The 17,521-nt window shown below is 37.7% G+C and overlaps 1 protein-coding gene across 8 annotated transcripts in view; it reads right to left on the reverse strand.

Moving 5' to 3' along the window:
* Nucleotides 1-746: 746 nt before the first annotated feature.
* ham (hamlet) overlaps nt 747-17,521 on the reverse strand; it is a 39,621-nt gene continuing 22,846 nt past the window's right edge. For all 8 annotated transcript variants that reach the window (XM_020943410.2, XM_086830555.1, XM_086830558.1 and 5 more), the window contains exons 5-8: nt 11,066-11,147; nt 8,540-8,696; nt 2,761-3,906; nt 747-2,679 (exon numbers count right to left, since the gene is read on the reverse strand). In XM_020943410.2, coding sequence (XP_020799069.2) covers nt 1,468-2,679; nt 2,761-3,906; nt 8,540-8,696; nt 11,066-11,147 — 2,597 coding nt within the window. In that variant the 3' untranslated portion in view covers nt 747-1,467. The remainder of the gene's footprint in view (nt 2,680-2,760; nt 3,907-8,539; nt 8,697-11,065; nt 11,148-17,521) is intronic.

The following is a 17,521-nucleotide window of genomic DNA, read 5'->3' on the forward strand; positions in this document are numbered from 1 at the left end:
TTGAAAATATACAAAAAGTAAAGCAAAACAAGGCACTAAAAAATAGCAAAAAATGATTGATGCCAAATGGCGGAGTGCCCCGGCTAATACAATTTAAAATTCAGTTAAAAACAAAAGACAGAGTACAAAAAAATGGAAAAAAATGAAAAAATATTCATGGATAGATCGGCGGCATATAGTTTTAACCGCATTTCGCCAAAGGCGTAACACACTCTAAACCGGAAGGGTAATTAACTCGCTTTTGCGATCACGCCTTTGCATTCAGATCGGAGATCGGGAAGAGATCGGGGATGGATGTCTGTAGGTATATTAAAAAGCTATAAGTTTTGGCTTTCCGTTGCGTATTTCTTGGCTCCGATCTCCTCCTATTTATGCCACTGCTTGGATGATTAATAATCCGGGGCAAGTTGGCTTATAGATAGGCAAATGCGTGTTTTTTGGGGTCTGCGGAGAGGATTGATGGGTGTATAAAGTCTTCTTTTATGCGGTAATTAAGTGTAGATGAGCCAACCTTCTTTAATGGCTTTATTATGCCCACAAAACTTTGGTTGCGGTTTTTATTTCATGATGTATGCGATGTACGAAAGAAGATGCTATAAACTATATTGAGAAATTTTGGGGAACTTACATGGAATTTTTAACATGTAAAGATGTATAGATTTCCTCTAAATCAATAACCTTGCTTTTCTTTCTTTAATAATAGTTCATAATTCCCCCAACTTCATTAAAGAAACTCACCAAAAAAATGTAATGTGATTGTTTCATTTATTGATTTTTCATTTTTCATAACGATCTTTTTGTTTTTTATTTCTCATATATTTAATAATAATAATAATAATATAATTAAACGTTAAGTAAATGTTATAAAATTGATTTTCGGTTTAATTTTGGATTTGTGTGTTTTTTGCTTGAGAATTGCATTAATTAGCTCTATAAATATGTTACGACTTACATTGTACATAAGATTTACATTATATCATATGATAGATTTATGTATACATACTCAAAATATCCAAATATACATAGATAGTACATATAGTTTTATATATATTTATATATATAATCCACAAAGTTCCAAAGTAGTTGAAGTTAAGACTGGCATATATATGTCTATGTACAAATGTTTTATTATATATTTTTTTAATTAGCTACACAGTTAAGGTGGTTTAAGTATATTATATGTATATATATTTTAAGTATATAGTTTATAGAGCTTGGTGTGTGTGTGTTTTTATATAGTTTATGTTTGATGCTTCACCGTCTTTTTCCATTGATTGCATAGCTAATGTTTAGTGGTTTTAGTTTTTTAGTGGAAAATGGTAACTACTTAGAGATAGGTTTCCCTCTCGGAGGCACGCTTAAGTAAGAGTTAAAGTAAGTTTTTCTTCATGCTTTTCTTCAAGGACTTCTTTGAGTTTTTCTTTAAAATTTCCCTAAAGATATCCCTCAAATTCTTCCTTTTCAAGCTCACGAATATAGCAACTTGGGATTATTGTTGCTAATGTGACTGCTATTGTTGTTGTTGTTGTTATTGTGGTTGAGGTGTGACTTCTCCAGGATCACAGAGGATTGATCATCCTCCTCGGTGTCCCCCTCATTACCAGCCAGGCTATTCGGTGTGTAGACCCTGTTCATGAAGGTCCTGATCTCATCGAAATACTCCTCCCGCTCGGCCACACCCGAGGCGGAACTGGGCGAATCCCGGAAGTTGCTGCCCTCCGCCTCGTGCTTCTTCACATGTCGATCGAGATTCGTCTGCTGGCCAAAGGATCGATCGCAGAGCTCGCACCGGAAGGGTCGCTCCTTGTTGTGGATATTCCTCACGTGGCGCTGCAGATTGGAGGAGATGCTGAAGGCCCGATCGCAGTATTTGCACGGATACGGCTGCTCCCCGGTGTGCGTCCTCAGGTGCCGCGTGAGATTTGCGGAGCGAGGGAACACCTTGCCGCAAAACTTGCACGTATAACGATCCTTGGTCTTCAGGGGATGCCCCAAGGAGGCGCCCGTTGCCCCTGTGCCGAATTTAACGGGCGGAAGCGGCCGCTTTGAGGCAGCGCCGGCGGCGGCTCCCGCCAGCAAAGCCTCAATGCCGGGCCGTCCGCCCGCTGGGCATAAAAAAGAAAACCGACTGCGATAGATCTCCTCCAGCATCATGGGGTGCAGGGGTTGATTCTGGCGGTTATAATGGGCCGCCAGAGCGGCCTCAGCGGCTCCGGCGGCCGCGGCTGCTGCTGCTGCTGCCGCTGCGGCAGCCAGACCAGATCCGGAACCTGATCCTGCCCCCGAACCCACTCCCGCTCCCTCGGACATGCTGCTCAGCTCGCCACCGGCACTGGTGGGCGGTGAGGGTGAGGGTGTTGGGCCCGGCGAGGCTGTGGGCGTGGGACTACTGCCCTTGTAGGACTTTTGCGATGTCGAAGACTCGCCGGAACTGTGGGACTTGCGCATCTTGAGCGGCGGTTCGCCATCGGTCTCATCCTCCTCGGTCCTGGTGGAGGGCAGGAAACGCATGAGGTTGGAGGAGAGCAGGTTAGGACTTCCGGGTTGGGCAGGAAAGAAGGAAGAACCGGACAAGCGTTTGCGGCAAATGGAGAGATCCAAAGGGGCATCGCCTCCTCCTCCGCCGGCTGCGGAAGGAGTATCCGTGGGCGGTGGTGTGCTCACAATATCAATGGATTTCTAGGGATCAAAAGAGAGATACAAAAATATAGAGATTAGTTTAAGGGATAAGAGGATATCCAAGGTTATGAGGATACTTACCCTATCATCTTCCACCTGCTGCTGATCGGGACTGTCAAGTCTCTCCGGTTCTGACTCTATCTCGTCTTGATTTTCGCTTTTCTCCTCCTTCTTGACCTTGACCTCCTTCTCCTCCTTCTTGACCTTGACCTCCTTCTCCTCCTCCGACTTGATTATCATTTCTAGGTTGCTGTGACGACTCTCAGCCTCCTCCTGCTCCTCCTCCTCCTCCTCCTCCTCATCGTCGCCTTCGGACACATTCAGGAGGCGTTCTCTCTTGAGCTTATCCTCCGACTTGACCGACAATTTGTGCTCCTCCTCCTCCTCCTCGGCCTTTACCTGGGCATCCGTTTGGTGTGGTGGTGAACCTCCACCTCCTCCTCCCTGTCCCTCCATGGGTGCCATGCCGAAGGGCAACTGCTGCCGGAAGGCGGAATTTGGCGAGGTCATGCCAGGCATGCCACAGCCCATATCCATGGGGGGATTGGGGAAGAAAAGCGGGAAATTGGCGGCTCTCAGGGGACTCTGCGGGAAGATGCCCGGCAGGCCGTAGGGCGGGAAGCCGGGGAAGAACGGTGCTCCCGTGCGGAACATCAGGAAGGGGTTCGGGGGCGTTGACATGGCGGCAACAACGGCAGCGGTGGCGGACGACGACGACGAGGTGGCACTCCCTCCCGTGGACTCTCCTCCCGCTGGCACTGCAGAACCGGATGTGGCTGTGGCGGCTGCCGGATGCTGGTGAGGATGCTGCGGATGCGGATGCGGATGCGGCTGATACGGATGCGGATGCGGATGGTGGCGACTCAGCGGCGATTGCTGATGCTGCTGCTGATGCTGCTGCTGGCGGTACGAGCCCGTCGAATCACAGAACTTTTTGTGCTTGGTCAGCGAGGTGATGGTGCTGAAGCTCTGGTTGCACTTGTCGCACTTGATCTGCATGCGACAGGTGGCATGCATCCGCTTGTGGCGGCACAGGTTCGAGAATTGCGTATACGCCTTGGAGCACACCTCGCAGGCGAAGGGTTTGACGCTGCTGTGGATGTGCTGGTGCTGCTTCAATCCCGACGAGGTACCAAAAGTCTTTCCGCACTCCGGACAAGGGTGACACCGCGCGCCGACGTGGTAGGCGCGAATATGACGCTGTAGATTCGAGGGGTCACAGAAAACCTGCAAAATACAGATTGAAGTTTCAGTTCAGATTGGTTGTGATTGGTTGGAGGAAAAAATATCAAAGTTACACTAGAAAAAATTAGGTACAAAAAGGGTTTATGTATAGCTTAAAATTTATAAAAGTTATAGTATATCTTCAGCTATTTCCGCTTTAAAATATTCTCTCTGCTAGCTTAATTTATTTAAATTAGCATACAAAATGTATGCATTTTCTTGCACTGTACAAAATGGGTAACTGGTTGGCTTTGATCTGGTTCCAAAAATGAAATGAAATGAAATGAAACTGAAATTAATCAATCATTTGGCGGTGGCTGCGTAGCTTTTGCCGCTTAAACGGATCTGTTTTTGGCTAGACAATAACCGACGATCGACGACTCCGAAGCTCTCCGAGATTACGCAAAGGTAACCGGAGCAATAACAACACAGCATCTCCTCCCACGAACACCTTCGTCAATTATTAACATCAATTGCTACAATTGTCATTGCCTCTCGCAGCTTCGAAGCATCCATCACACTCGCCTCTCGAATGGCCACCGGAATTTGTTGTGAATCAAATTCAGGGCTGGGCAATGGACAAAGCCCTTGATAAAGTGAAGGGAATCGAGTTATTAAATAACTTTAAATATATGTTTTTATTGAGAAAATGAGAGGTCTAGAAAGGATATAGAAAAAGGGTTTTCAAAAGGTATAAAGCGAAAATTGTAAAGGAGGAGAAAACCTTGGAAACTTTAAATGATTTTCGATGGTAAAAAGCAAGGGGAAATATTTATTATAATTTTTCAATAAAATATATAACATTTTCTTTAAAATATTTGTTGTAATCTAATCAGAAAATATGATAAAGAAATACAAGTTTTAATTTTCCAATGAAAATAATACATATTTTTATAATTGTCTTATAAAATATATAACATTTTCTTTAAAAATTATCTTTAAAAAATGTATAGTTCTTATCCGAAAATGTGAAAAAGCAATATATTTTAATTTAACAATGATAATAATAAATATTTTTTATAATTTTCTTATAAAATATATAACATTTTCTTTAAAAAATGTATAGTTCTTATCAGAAAATGTGATAAAGAAATATATTTTAATTAAACAATGAAAATAATAAATATTATTTATATTTTTCTTATAAAATAAATAACATTTTCTTTCAAAAATGTATATTTCTAATCAGAAAATATGACAAAGAATAAATGTTTTCGTTGACCAATGAAAAATTCTCCTTAAATGACTTTGTACAGAACTTTTAATTGATTTCCCAAGGCTTAAGTCCTATAATTTATATAAAAATAGTAAAATAAGCTTTAAAAATTCTATTTTTTTTACAAAATTAATGCATTTTCCAAAGATAAAGTGCAAGCAGTCCTAAATCTCTCTATCTAAATCTTTTATAAGAGTTTTCTCAAGGCTTAAGTCCTATAAATTATATAAAAATATTAAAAATAGGCTCAAAAAATTCCCTTTTTTTATAAAACTAATACATTTTGCAAATATAAAGTGCAAGCAGCCCTAAATCTGTGCCCAAGCTCGCGTTTTTTATGTAGCAATGACAGATCCATGAGGCTTCTCAGTGTGTAGGATTAGGGGCCAGTTGCCGGGGGGAGGAGAAGGAGGAGGAGGAGCGGAGGCAGCCTGGCATCCAGTTTGGAGCTATGTGTGTGTGTGTGTGTGTTTGTACCCACTTCAAACTTGATTTCGGTCAGCAGTTCGACTCCCCCGCTCGCCTTCTATATATATATACATATATATATATATCTCCTTCGCTGTACGAAACTGTTATGCCTAATCATGCTGTCATAATGCGCTACGAATTCATATCAAACGATGATCGAGGCAGCCTTTTTTGTCTATCTCCATCGCAGCACAAAAGGTTGGGATAAAGCAGGGGGGAGATGGGGTAGAGAGAGAGAGGGGGGAGCGGGGAGCGGTACTGGAGGCTGGGACGGACAAGAATAGCTCGTGCTATAACTACATCAAATGGATTAGATTCAACTACTCTCCAAAAAGGCGAAAAACGCCACAAAAGACCAGCGACAACAAATACAACAACAACAAAAAATATATAAAAAATAGTAAAAAAAAAGTGGGGAAAATATATATGTATATATATAACGACGGTGTTACAGCAAAAACAATAACAACAAGAGAGGGAAAACAGAGAGGAAAATTTGTAGATAGATTTTACAAATATAAGAGATTTTTCTTGAACTATTTTTGAGTGATATTAAATAAGGAGTTTAAGAATATATAAAATAATACATAAGAAATTATAATATTATATAAAAAGAGTCTTAGGTTTTCCCTTTCCTTACTATTTTGAAGTAAAATTAAAAGAGTTTAAGAACATGTAAAATAAAACATAAAAAATTATAATATTATATAAAAAGAGTCTTAGGTTTTCCCTTTTAAATCCAGCAAACTTCTTAAATAATTGAGCTAGGTTTATGTATTCAATAAATTATATACAATACATATATTATATTAAATAAATTAATATAAGGGAGTTGTAACTCCCTTAAAAACCTTTTTAAAATAAAAATTACTTCAAATATTTGTTTAGGAATATTTCTTTAAGTAAACCCCTAATTTCTTGCAGTGTTTTGAAAGATGAAAAGCAGTTGTTGCCTCAGTGGGTTGAGTGTAGGTGTTTTTGGCATTCGAAGGAAGGAGGAGGAGGTAGGAGCGACGTCTCGACGAGATCTCTGCCTTTTGCCATGGAATGTGTAATGGAAGGGGGGACACCAACAGAGAGAGAGAGAGAGGGAGATACAGGAGAGAAAGAGGGGGACAGATCTAGGAGCGTACGTTGGGGTCAGTCAAAGGCATCAGTGCCCGCGGTTGCATGGCCTGAAGATGGGATCTCACTTTGGTAGCCTAATGGAGTTGAAACTTCTGGTTAAAGTTACACAGAAAGAATAAAAAAAAGACAAAAATTGCAAAGAATTTCATAATTAAGCCAGGATTTATAAGTATTTTATGGAAATTAATTATTTATAACAAACTATTAAACAGAAAATGTCATAAAATGTCTTAAAAAACCTCACTTTCCCAAACATATATATAAAATTCTCATAGAAACAGTTCTTCTACAAAAGCCTGTAGGATTATCCCCCCATGGACATGCCTTCATAGATAACCCCACGCATTTCTGGGCCTATTTAACCCCTTAACCCCTATAGAGCCCACAGCCTGCTGTTACCTTCTCATCCCAAGAAAAATAAGAAAAAAAAACCTTGTAGATCCGTGGCAAATCCCTTTGGTAACGCTTTAAGCCCAACTGCTTAAAACAAACAAAGCTGACAGCTGCAAAGGCTAAAAAGAGATCTGTGAAAGCTCAGCGAAAGTCTTGGAACCGAAAAAGATCGATCATCATTTGTTTTGGGACCAGAGTGGCTCCCGTTTAGGGATGGGTTTCTTCTACGCTCTTTTTTTACCCTTTCTATATGGAAAGAAAAGAGTGAGGGGAACCACAATGCGTGCTACTTACATGCCACCGAAACAATTACAGAGCGCTAAGTAAACTAACTGTAATGGAAATACCGTTGTGAGGTTCGATTTGGAAATGGAAATGGAAAAAAGGGAAAATCGAGAAGCGGAGACCACAAGATCGTAATCAACATGCCATTAAAACATCTCGGGAAGATGTCGAAGTCGAAGTTGCGATGACAATGACGCATGAAATGGATGGATCTGGGATCTTGAATCTTGGATCTCGTTTCGGATGATTCGATGGATGGATGGATGGATGGATGGTTGCCTCTATTCCAAGCCCTTTAATTTCGCTTTTGGCTTTGGCTTTGGCTTTGGCATTCAAATGCAGCCAAGAAGATGAACAACAATACGAAGACAATGAAAAGTGGGGCCCTGGGACAGGGTTTCTTCATTACCCGAAAAAAAGCGCTTAAGTGTTTCGCTGAGAGTACACGCCCTGATTTCTTTGGCTTTTTCTCGGCTTTTTGAGCGCGTGCTTGGCTTAAAGGAGTCGTCGGGTGAGGGGCTGCGAGGGGGTGCCTCTTAAGAGCCAAGTTAGCAGCCCGCGGCTATTGATCCGCTTGAAATCAAAAGTCTTTTTAATGTATTTGTTGCCAAGCCGAAGCCGAAAAGCTGATACAATAATTAATGACGGCGTAACTTTTTTTATTTTACCCCCCCGAAGGTTATTTGCCGGTAACAGAAGCTATATCGCTTTGGATTTTGGATGCTCTCTCTTTATCATCATCGAAATTGTTGGGTTTTATGGATCACCAGAGGAGGATGATCTTTTAATCTATAAGTTCTTTGTCAAGTAACTTCTTTTGCTTCAATTTGATTTGAAAGAGTGAAAAGAAGTACTTTAGTTACTTTATATGATTTTCAATAGCTTGTTTTAAATCTAAATAATATTTATCAAGGGTTTTTAGGTTTAAATTTGAGTTAAACTTGGAAATTACTATAGATTTATGTCTATTTAAGCTTTTAAATGATGTTATAAAACTTAGGAGTTCTTCCCTGAGTTGTAAAGATTATTTCCCAGTCTTGTTAACTTTGAATTAAACCAAGAAATCGTTCGTTTTGAAACCTTATTATTGCATGCCTTATTCTTATAATTTTATATATTTAAGTTACATTTTCTTCGACTTACCTTGCTGCAATTCTCGCAGGAATATTTCCTTATATTATTGTGGGAGATCGCTTCGTGTTTTATGAGCAAAGGACGATGGCAGAATCGTTGCGGACAGAGTTTGCAGGAATAATCGTCCTGCTTGAAGTGATGGGCAACCACCAGATGACCATCCAACCTGAAAAAGAAGAGGAAAGGAATTAGTTTTGAAATAGAAAGAATGTAGGAAAAGCTAAGGGAAAATTCCTAGACTGTCTACTAATTTTCCTTTTCCTCTCTCCCCTCCCCCCCCCCTGTTATCGGCCTGTCATCGCCAAATGAAATTAGCATTGTGACATTTTTCGTGGTTCAATCAAAGTCATGTGTGGCAGTTCACACGCCTTTGTTTGGGGACCAGAGAGTCCTTCCCCCTTTGGGCTATCAGAAGGGAAATCCAGGGAGCAAAAGGGAAATCCCTGCTTCTGAGCGTCAATTAGTCAAATGATGTTCAATATTTAATACGCCCGGCCAGGTGATAAGCGATCTCTCCATATATCTTTTTTTTTTTTGCCTTTTCGGGGGGCAGAACAGCTGCAGCCAATGGGGAAAGGCGTCCTTGGTGACGGAAAATTGTCCGTGGTGGCGGAGTTCTACGATGCTTATCGCCTTTGCTCGTGGGCGTAGGAAAATCAAGCAAAAAATGAGGGAAAAATATATAGACCAAGCACTGATGTCGACAGGAGAGGCGGCAACGTTTTTCGTTTTTCGTTTTTCTTTGTTTTGTCATCGTCATGGAAGAGTTGATAGTTCCAAGAGTACCCCCATTTGGGTATATATATATATGTGTATATATTTTTTCTACTTCAACCTGAAGTGTGGGCGTTTGTTTGGCTTACAGAGCCATGCATGTTCGACATCAGATAAATGGCAAAAAAATATATACAAAAGAGAGACACGCAGGCATTGCTCGCATAGCTTCCCTTCCATCCTGGCTCGACTTCTCATGTAAAATTCAATAAATCACTGGGCAAACTGATAAGTGGGGGGTTCCCCGGGACACCCACTCGTGTAACGGTAACTACACACACACACAGCACATCTCTTTCTCTCTCTCTTTGACCGAAACATCAAATCAAAGCTCGCTTTTAGCACTTCAACTTAAATATATATATGAGGGCCTAGATCGAGCGATTATATATACCTTTTTTCTCATATAGAAATGTCATTTGCGTGTTGTGTCAATTGTTGCTTTTGTTGGTTGTTGTTGTGGCTTTTGGTTTCATTTGTTTATTACAAGGCAAAACATTTGTAAATATTAAACAATACTTTTGCATTAACTAAGCGCGTGGGGTTTATCCTTTGAAGTGGTCGAAAATGTTAAGTGTTTAAGAGGAGGTTAAAGTTAAGGAAATAAGAGGAATTCTTAAGCTTTTATTAATTCAATGAATCAATTTGAAACACATTTTTGATTGCATTTTAACAGTATGAAGTTAGTTTATAAAAGTTTTGGTTTTTTCTTCCTTAATTTCAACAATCTTTCAATAACAATTTTTCTAATCAATTCAATTTCAATTATTCGAACAAGTATTACGAATTGTTCTTTGTCTTATTTATTATTTATTTATTTATTTATTTATTTATTTATTTATTTATTTATTTATTTATTTATTTATTTATTTATTTATTTATTTATTTATTTATTTATTTATTTATTTATTTATTTATTTATTTATTTATTTATTTATTTATTTTTTACTTATTTATTTATTTTGGAATATATATATATAAAAAAAACCCTTTAATTTCACGATTATCTAATTAATTCACAAATCCCATGCAACTATTTTAGACTTTTATATATTCCCTTTTATTTTATAAAATCTAAATTCATTTTCTTCTATAAACATTTCCCTCTCAACTCTTTCAAATTTCCCATTTTCTCAATCTCTCATTTAAATCCCTGACTACCGAAACCTCGTAAAGCAAAAAGCCTTTAAAATCTAAGTAAAGCCGCAACGAAAATGGAAAATTTCTGGCCTGGCAAAGAGACATTAAGCCACAGTTAACACCTACAGATTGCACATTTGGGACCATAAAAAACCAATCATGGAATCCAGAGCAAAGAGACTCCAACCGATCACTCTCACTTTCGTTTGATTTGAATGCCTTAATGGCACTTTTATTGGCCGCACTATTATCGCCATCGGGTTTTAATTAAGATCTACAGAGAGGCAAAGCATTTAGCAACATTTGCAGATACTTTGTATCTATTTTTTCAAGTCGGTTTGCTCTTTCAACTTCTACAAACACACTTCAAGAGATTGCGCACCCATAATTCTTTTGGGTAAGTTGGAAGCTAATTGGGGTCTGGTTTTGCTTTTGGCTTATATATTTTTTGTGTGATTTAGATTATGGCCAATGCCGATGCTGTTGGCTACTTAAATGCTAAAGCAATTTGGGATGCAGACATTCTCCTACGCGAAATATTTTTGGGGTTTTAAGTAGGAGTCCCAGAGCGGTCTCCGCGGGGCTCTGATTAATGGCAATTAACAAGCGAGTAGTACTTACAGTTCTAAATCCGGATAGACTTTATCACAGACCTCACAGCGTATGTCGAAACCGTTTTCGTCGTCTGTGAAATCAATATCACCTGGAAAGGATTAAAGGGATATATTAATAATTGTTTTATTTTAAATTTAATTTAATTGCGAGTAGGGGAAGCTTAATTAAAAATAGTTTAATAATTAGGTAAGCTAAATAATAGGTATTTTATAAAAGGTAAAGGTAAAGTAAGCTCTTTCTCCTAAAGCTTTTATTTAATTAGATTTATACTACAAAATTTATATACATTTGTATTATAACTAACAAATATTTTAATATAATTTCTAGCGCTGATTTTCTAGCTTAATTCTGCTTTAATCTTGCTTTTTAATTTATATTCTAATTTGATTCTATTATTTAATTTATTTAACTTGGTTCTATTTTATTAAATTCTGTTGTTAGCTTGTTTAATGGTATTCCAAAAACAAAATAATAATTAAAACACTTTTAAAAGTTGTTCATAAATTTCTCAAGCCATAAATTCTTTAATGAAAATGTTTAAAAAACTAATAAAATATTTCTGAAACGATCTACTTAAAATCTTCTTCCTAAACCGATCTCAAGAAACTCCTTTTCTTATAGTAAATCTTCACAGTATCTTCACTAAAACACTCACACTATATCAAGCACACAACTTCAACTCAATGATGATCACTCTATACATAATATATATATCTTCGATCCTTAAGTTATCACTTGGGTCAGCTCACTTGACACACAACCGTTCGGCTTCGCGTTTGAGGAACAAGTGTGTCGTTTGCAGAGCATAATGCCGACGAGCTAATGTTTTGTTTGCCCGCTAACAATCTGCGGCAGGTCCTTTTTTTCACTTTTTTTTTTTAGTTTAGTTTAGTATTCTGGCCAGGACGCACTGGCATATGACCAACACACTAATACACACATAGACTAGCAGGGGTAAACACGCAAACACTTAACACAAAATTGGTAGCGGAGGAGACGAAATCGTGTGCACTCATATATGGCACTCGCATAGCTTGACGTTGAATAGATAATTGTCCCGAAATGAAAGTAAGCAAAAGGCGACTGCAAAGGCAAGACACACACCGCACACCACACACCACACACACCCCTGCTTCTACACACACACTCCACCCCTTTTTAGTTTTTATTTGGCCCTCCGCTCCGTTAACTTGGCCAACTCCCGACGAGTGCCAAGTGCACACAAGGTACACGGGGAGAAAAGTTATAGGAAATTCTATGGAGAATTAGTTTTGAGGGTAAATTAATTGTAGGAAATTTGGATGTTATATAAATACATTCAATTTACTCTTGAAAATAGTTTTTCAAATATTTTAGGTATCTTTTCTAACCCTAAATATTTGATAAGTGAGAAAAATAAAAGTATCTAATTAAAAATAAACTTTTTATGCTTTTTTAAATGGTTAAATTATATTAAATAACAACTTTTTAATATTTTGTAGTTCGTTTGTAAGTATTTTGTAAAACAAATTCAATATAGCAATTTAAGAATGAATACAAATATTATTTTAGTTAACGATTAATTTCTTTAACTTCTTTAAACCCATTTTCTTTTCTATGATTCATTTCATTTTTAATGATTTAAATAAAAATATTTTAATAATTTTTACTTTATTTGTAAGTATTTTGTAAACTAAATTAAATTAATCAGTTTAAGGATGAATAAATATATTATTTTAGTTAACGATTTATTCCTTCAACTTATTTAAACCCATTTTAATTAGGTAACTTTTTAATTTTCTTTAAAAATTATGATATACTCCTATGAATAATAATATTTGAATAATTTTTAGTTCATTTGTAAGTATTTTGTAAGTCAAATTTAATATAAAAATTTAAAAATTAATTAAAATATTATTTTTAATGAACGTTTATTCCTTTAACTCTTTTAAACTTATTTTTATTGGGTAACCTTTTAATTTTCTTTAGAAATTATGATTTACTCCCATTAATAATAATATGTTAATAATTTTTAGTTCATTTTTATGTATTTTCCAAGCCAAATTTAACCTAATTATTAAATTAATAAAAATATTATTTTTAATGAACGTTTATTCCTTTAACTCTTTTAAACTTATTTTTATTGGGTAACCTTTTAATTTTCTTTAGAAATTATGATTTACTCCCATTAATAATAATATGTTAATAATTTTTAGTTCATTTTTATGTATTTTCCAAGCCAAATTTAACCTAATTATTAAAGAATAATATGAAATATATTATTTTTAGTTAACAATTTATACCATTATCTTCTTTAAACTCTGTTTAACTAGTTAACCACTTGATTTTCTTTATATATTCCACATTAACCTTATGATTTCTTACCCAAATTATTTCTTATAGATTATTTTTCCCAGTGTAACCTCTTTTTAAACTATTCCTAGGGGAAATGAGTGATGAATATGAGCAGAGGAGGTAACTACTACTACTACTAGTAGTTACTACTTCTAGCCACCAAGGGGGAGGGGTAGGGTGCTACTTAGCACAGGGCTGGTGGACAGTGGGGGCAGAGTGGACAACCACCAGGTGACACCAACACAAACACAGAGAGAGAGAGAGAGAGAGAGCGGCTAAGGGATGACGACGATGACCAGAGATTATGCATGCAAACACATCACATCCGAAGGGGTCAGCAGTCAGCAGTCAACCCCTCAACCCCTCAACCTCTGAACCTCTGAACTGCCTTTTCTATGCTATGGTTCCATTGGACTGATTTCGCTTCAAAGTCATTTATGTGGCACCTTGCCTTTGCTTGGCTTCCAAACAGGTGTTGCCTCTCAAGGCAATGCACAATGCACCACCCCCCACCAAGGGGGTGGCTCTCTTCCACCCCCTCCTGCGATCGCTAGAATATATAGTATATGTGGTAATTGCTGTTTTGGGTCAAAAGTTAATTTTCAGCGTATGCAATATGGCAGAGCGAAGATTCCCACGTCCAAAGAGGTTGCTTTTCCTTCCTCGGAAGGGGGTGGGCTGCACTTGAACTTTGCCTTGTGTTTTTGGGTGGGAAAGTGTAGGATATTCAGGGAGGGTAGCAGGAGTTATCCTTCCTTCCAGGAGTAGGTTCTGTAGGTTCTGCGACATATGGCCACGGGATGAGGTGACTGAGGCCTTGGAGTGGGAGTGGGAGTGAATGAGGGTGAAGTCTGGGAAAACTTATGCTCGGTCTTGGTAGGGAGAATTCCTGGGAACCTACTTGGTCAGCTTAAGAGGCAGCTGAACTCGGGGAAAATACTTGAAAAATGCATTATTTTACAATAACTTGTTAGGGAATTTGAAACCTTTAAATATCTATATTTTTTAAGAATTTTGTATTTAGAAAATGTTAAAAAATAATGAAGAGTCTATGAAATGTTTCCTTCTTGTTGCTACAAAGTCTAAAAAATTAACTATATTTTATAAGAGAATAGGGAATTTGAAACCTTTCAAAATCTTTATTTTTTAAGAATTTTGTATTTAGAAAATGTTCAAAAATGAATGAAACTTAAGCATCTATGAAATGTTTCCTTCTTGTTGTTATAAAGTCTAAGAAATAGCTTTTACAGAGAGTTTTTAACTATATTTTATAAGGGAATAATATAGTTATTTTTAGCTTTTGAAATAACATTGTTTATAAGATAGTTTAACTATTTAAAAAAAGCAAATTTGACCTTTACTTATCCATAATATTTTTCTATCAAACAAACTTTTACAATCTCAGTAATCCCTGTTCAATTAACTCTTTTTAAAATCAGCTTTTTCTATTAAATGAAGCTTCATAATATCAGCAATCCCTGTTTTTTAACTATATTTTATAAGGGAATAATATAGGTTTTTTTAGCTATTGAAATAACATTGTTTGTAATGGGTTTTAACTATGTAAAGAAAGCAGTTTTTACCTTTACTTATCCATAATATTTCTCTATTAAATGAAGCTTCATAATATCAGCAATCCCTGTTCAATTAACTCTTTTTAAGACCAGCTTAGCCGAAACAATTAATCAAAAAACCCCAATTTCGTTTGTCTGCTGTTCAGTTAAATCAATTCCTTATCATTTAGGCCTGTCCCTGTCCTGGCTGTCATCATCTTTTACTCCCTAACCCAACACAGTCGTCCTTTCACGCCTTTCACCAGTGAGTCTGCACTCCCTTTTCTCCCCTGAGGCAGCTGACATCTCAATGGATCCATTGAGCATCATTCAGGATGTGGATTATATGAGGAGGCGGGGCAGCGGCTCTTTAACTCCTCTGACATGCCAATTACATATCGTCGAAAACCTGAAAACCCCGAAACCTGAAGCCTGACCCTGACTCGATCGCTGGCCAAACGGAAGCCGAAACTGTTGACAAATGATTGATTGAATTATTTACACCTTACAACTTGCTGCTGCTGCTGCTGCAAAATCAAACTTAGATCCGCCTGCTAATCGATTAAAAATAAAAAAAGGAAGGGTTAGGCGGCACTCCTAATGATGCCCAAAAATTGCGACACCCGAAGACGCCACGCCGCGACACGAGCCTTTTATTTAATTCTGCTTTTTATTTGTTTGGTTCTTTGTTGTTTTGTTTTTTTGTATTTTTTCGCTCATTAATCATCCATCAGAGCAGCGACAAAGTGTCAATGTATCTCGGCATCTGTATCTCTTAGTTAGATTCGTTTTAGGGGCTTGGTCTTGCCACAAAAGTATCTGCGAGAATGTGTTCGTGTTTTGTAGTTTGTTCCATTGTTTGATTGGTCGATTGAAGAGCCGAATGCCATCTCAAAAGTGTCGTTTCGGTTTCGTTTACTTGTATTTATTTTATTTTATTTTATTTTATTTGGGGAATGGTTTGTGTTCTGCCCCCAAGGTGAAGGGAAGTTGGAGCTCTGACGGAGTTGACAACTTTGTGGGTTGGTTTTTACTGGCAGTGATTGAGGGAATGGCTGTTTAGTAGCTTGATATTAGCGAAATGAGATGTCTAAGAGTTAAGAGCTTAAAATTGTCTGTTTTAACCAAGTTGGTTGGTGATTTTTTGGCGTTTTATATGAGTTATTAAAGTGAAGTGATTTGATTTTAAAGTTAATGGGATTTCTAGGCTTGGTAAATGTAAACTTTCATTGCTATATTGATTTTTCTACATTATTCTTTATGTTTTTTGTAAGTTTTTATGTTAATTTATAGTATTTATATCGCTTGAAATTAAATTATATCAGAAACCTTTCCCATGCTTTTACTAGCTGCCTCCTCCCTTGGTCATTATCATTTGCATTTTCCTACCAGAAAATTCTCAAACTCATTAGGTATTCCTTCTGCAAAAGTAACGGTCAAAAGAGTAGTAACTCCCGATCTTTTGCTATATATTCACGATCCCTGCCTGCCACCTTTCCGGTGACTTCTGTGTTCTGTGACAGTGATCGCATTTGCCACCCCCGTATCCTGTATCCTTGTGGCAGGACATCTGGAGTGGACTGACTTCTCGTCTTCTGCCGGAGCGTAAAGTCAAGGGAAGGAAAGGCATTTTCCCGGTCAGCGAAGCATGAACTCAGAGAAAACTTGCACGAAAATACGTTAAAAAGTCATACACAGGTGTCCTTTTTAATATTTTTTTATAAAAGGGAAAAAGCGGGTTGGAAAAATAGGACTTTCAGACTTGTGCAGACCTTGGACTTAGCTGGGCTTTAATTTGAATTTAAAAAAAAAAAAAACTGCCAAAGTTAATGGAAAATCCTGGTATGATCGCAAAGATAAGCCTTTGTATTCATTAAATATTCAAATTTTAAGCTCGAAGTGAGATTTAAAGTCCCGATAATTATTAGCAGAGGGAGAAGAGTGTGAAAACTGTTAAATGAGCTGTCCATAAATCCCACATGTTTATAATCAAACACGTAGCCAGGATGCAGGGTTGCAGGATTAGGCTTAAATTGAGCGTGTGCCGTATATACAGGATATATGTACATATATCCCCCCGAACTGATGACATATCGCTGACACAATCTCGGCACCCCTCTTTTCTGTTTGCTGATGAATCTCTCTCTCTAATGAAATTATCAAACATTTTAATAACAAATGAAAACATGTGCGGTTGCCGCAATATTGCACGGACGCATGCGCCCAAATTGATCGCAGTTCTTAGGGGAGGCAAAGGGGTGCTGCTCATATATGATGTATGTATAATATTGGGTAAGGGATGCTGAGGATGCTGTTCGGTGACCCTCATAAGCCCAGAGATCGTATCGCATCGTGGATTGTTGCCGCTCGTGCCAGTAGCCTTGTCACGGGCATTGCCACCGAAAAAATCCTGATTCGGATGCGGATCCAGAGGCATTAATTGCCCAAGACCACAGCTGCGCTTATTAGCCACACCAGCATGGACACAGGAAATGCATTAAAATCGAGATGAAATCAAGGAGAGAGAGCCTGTGGGGATTTTTAACTAACTATTCATTGGTTAACACATCATTTT

The sequence above is a fragment of the Drosophila serrata genome, unplaced genomic scaffold, assembly GCF_035046125.1.
Source record: "Drosophila serrata isolate PLE 108 unplaced genomic scaffold, ASM3504612v1 contig_240, whole genome shotgun sequence".
NCBI classification, from domain to species: Eukaryota; Metazoa; Arthropoda; class Insecta; order Diptera; family Drosophilidae; genus Drosophila; species Drosophila serrata.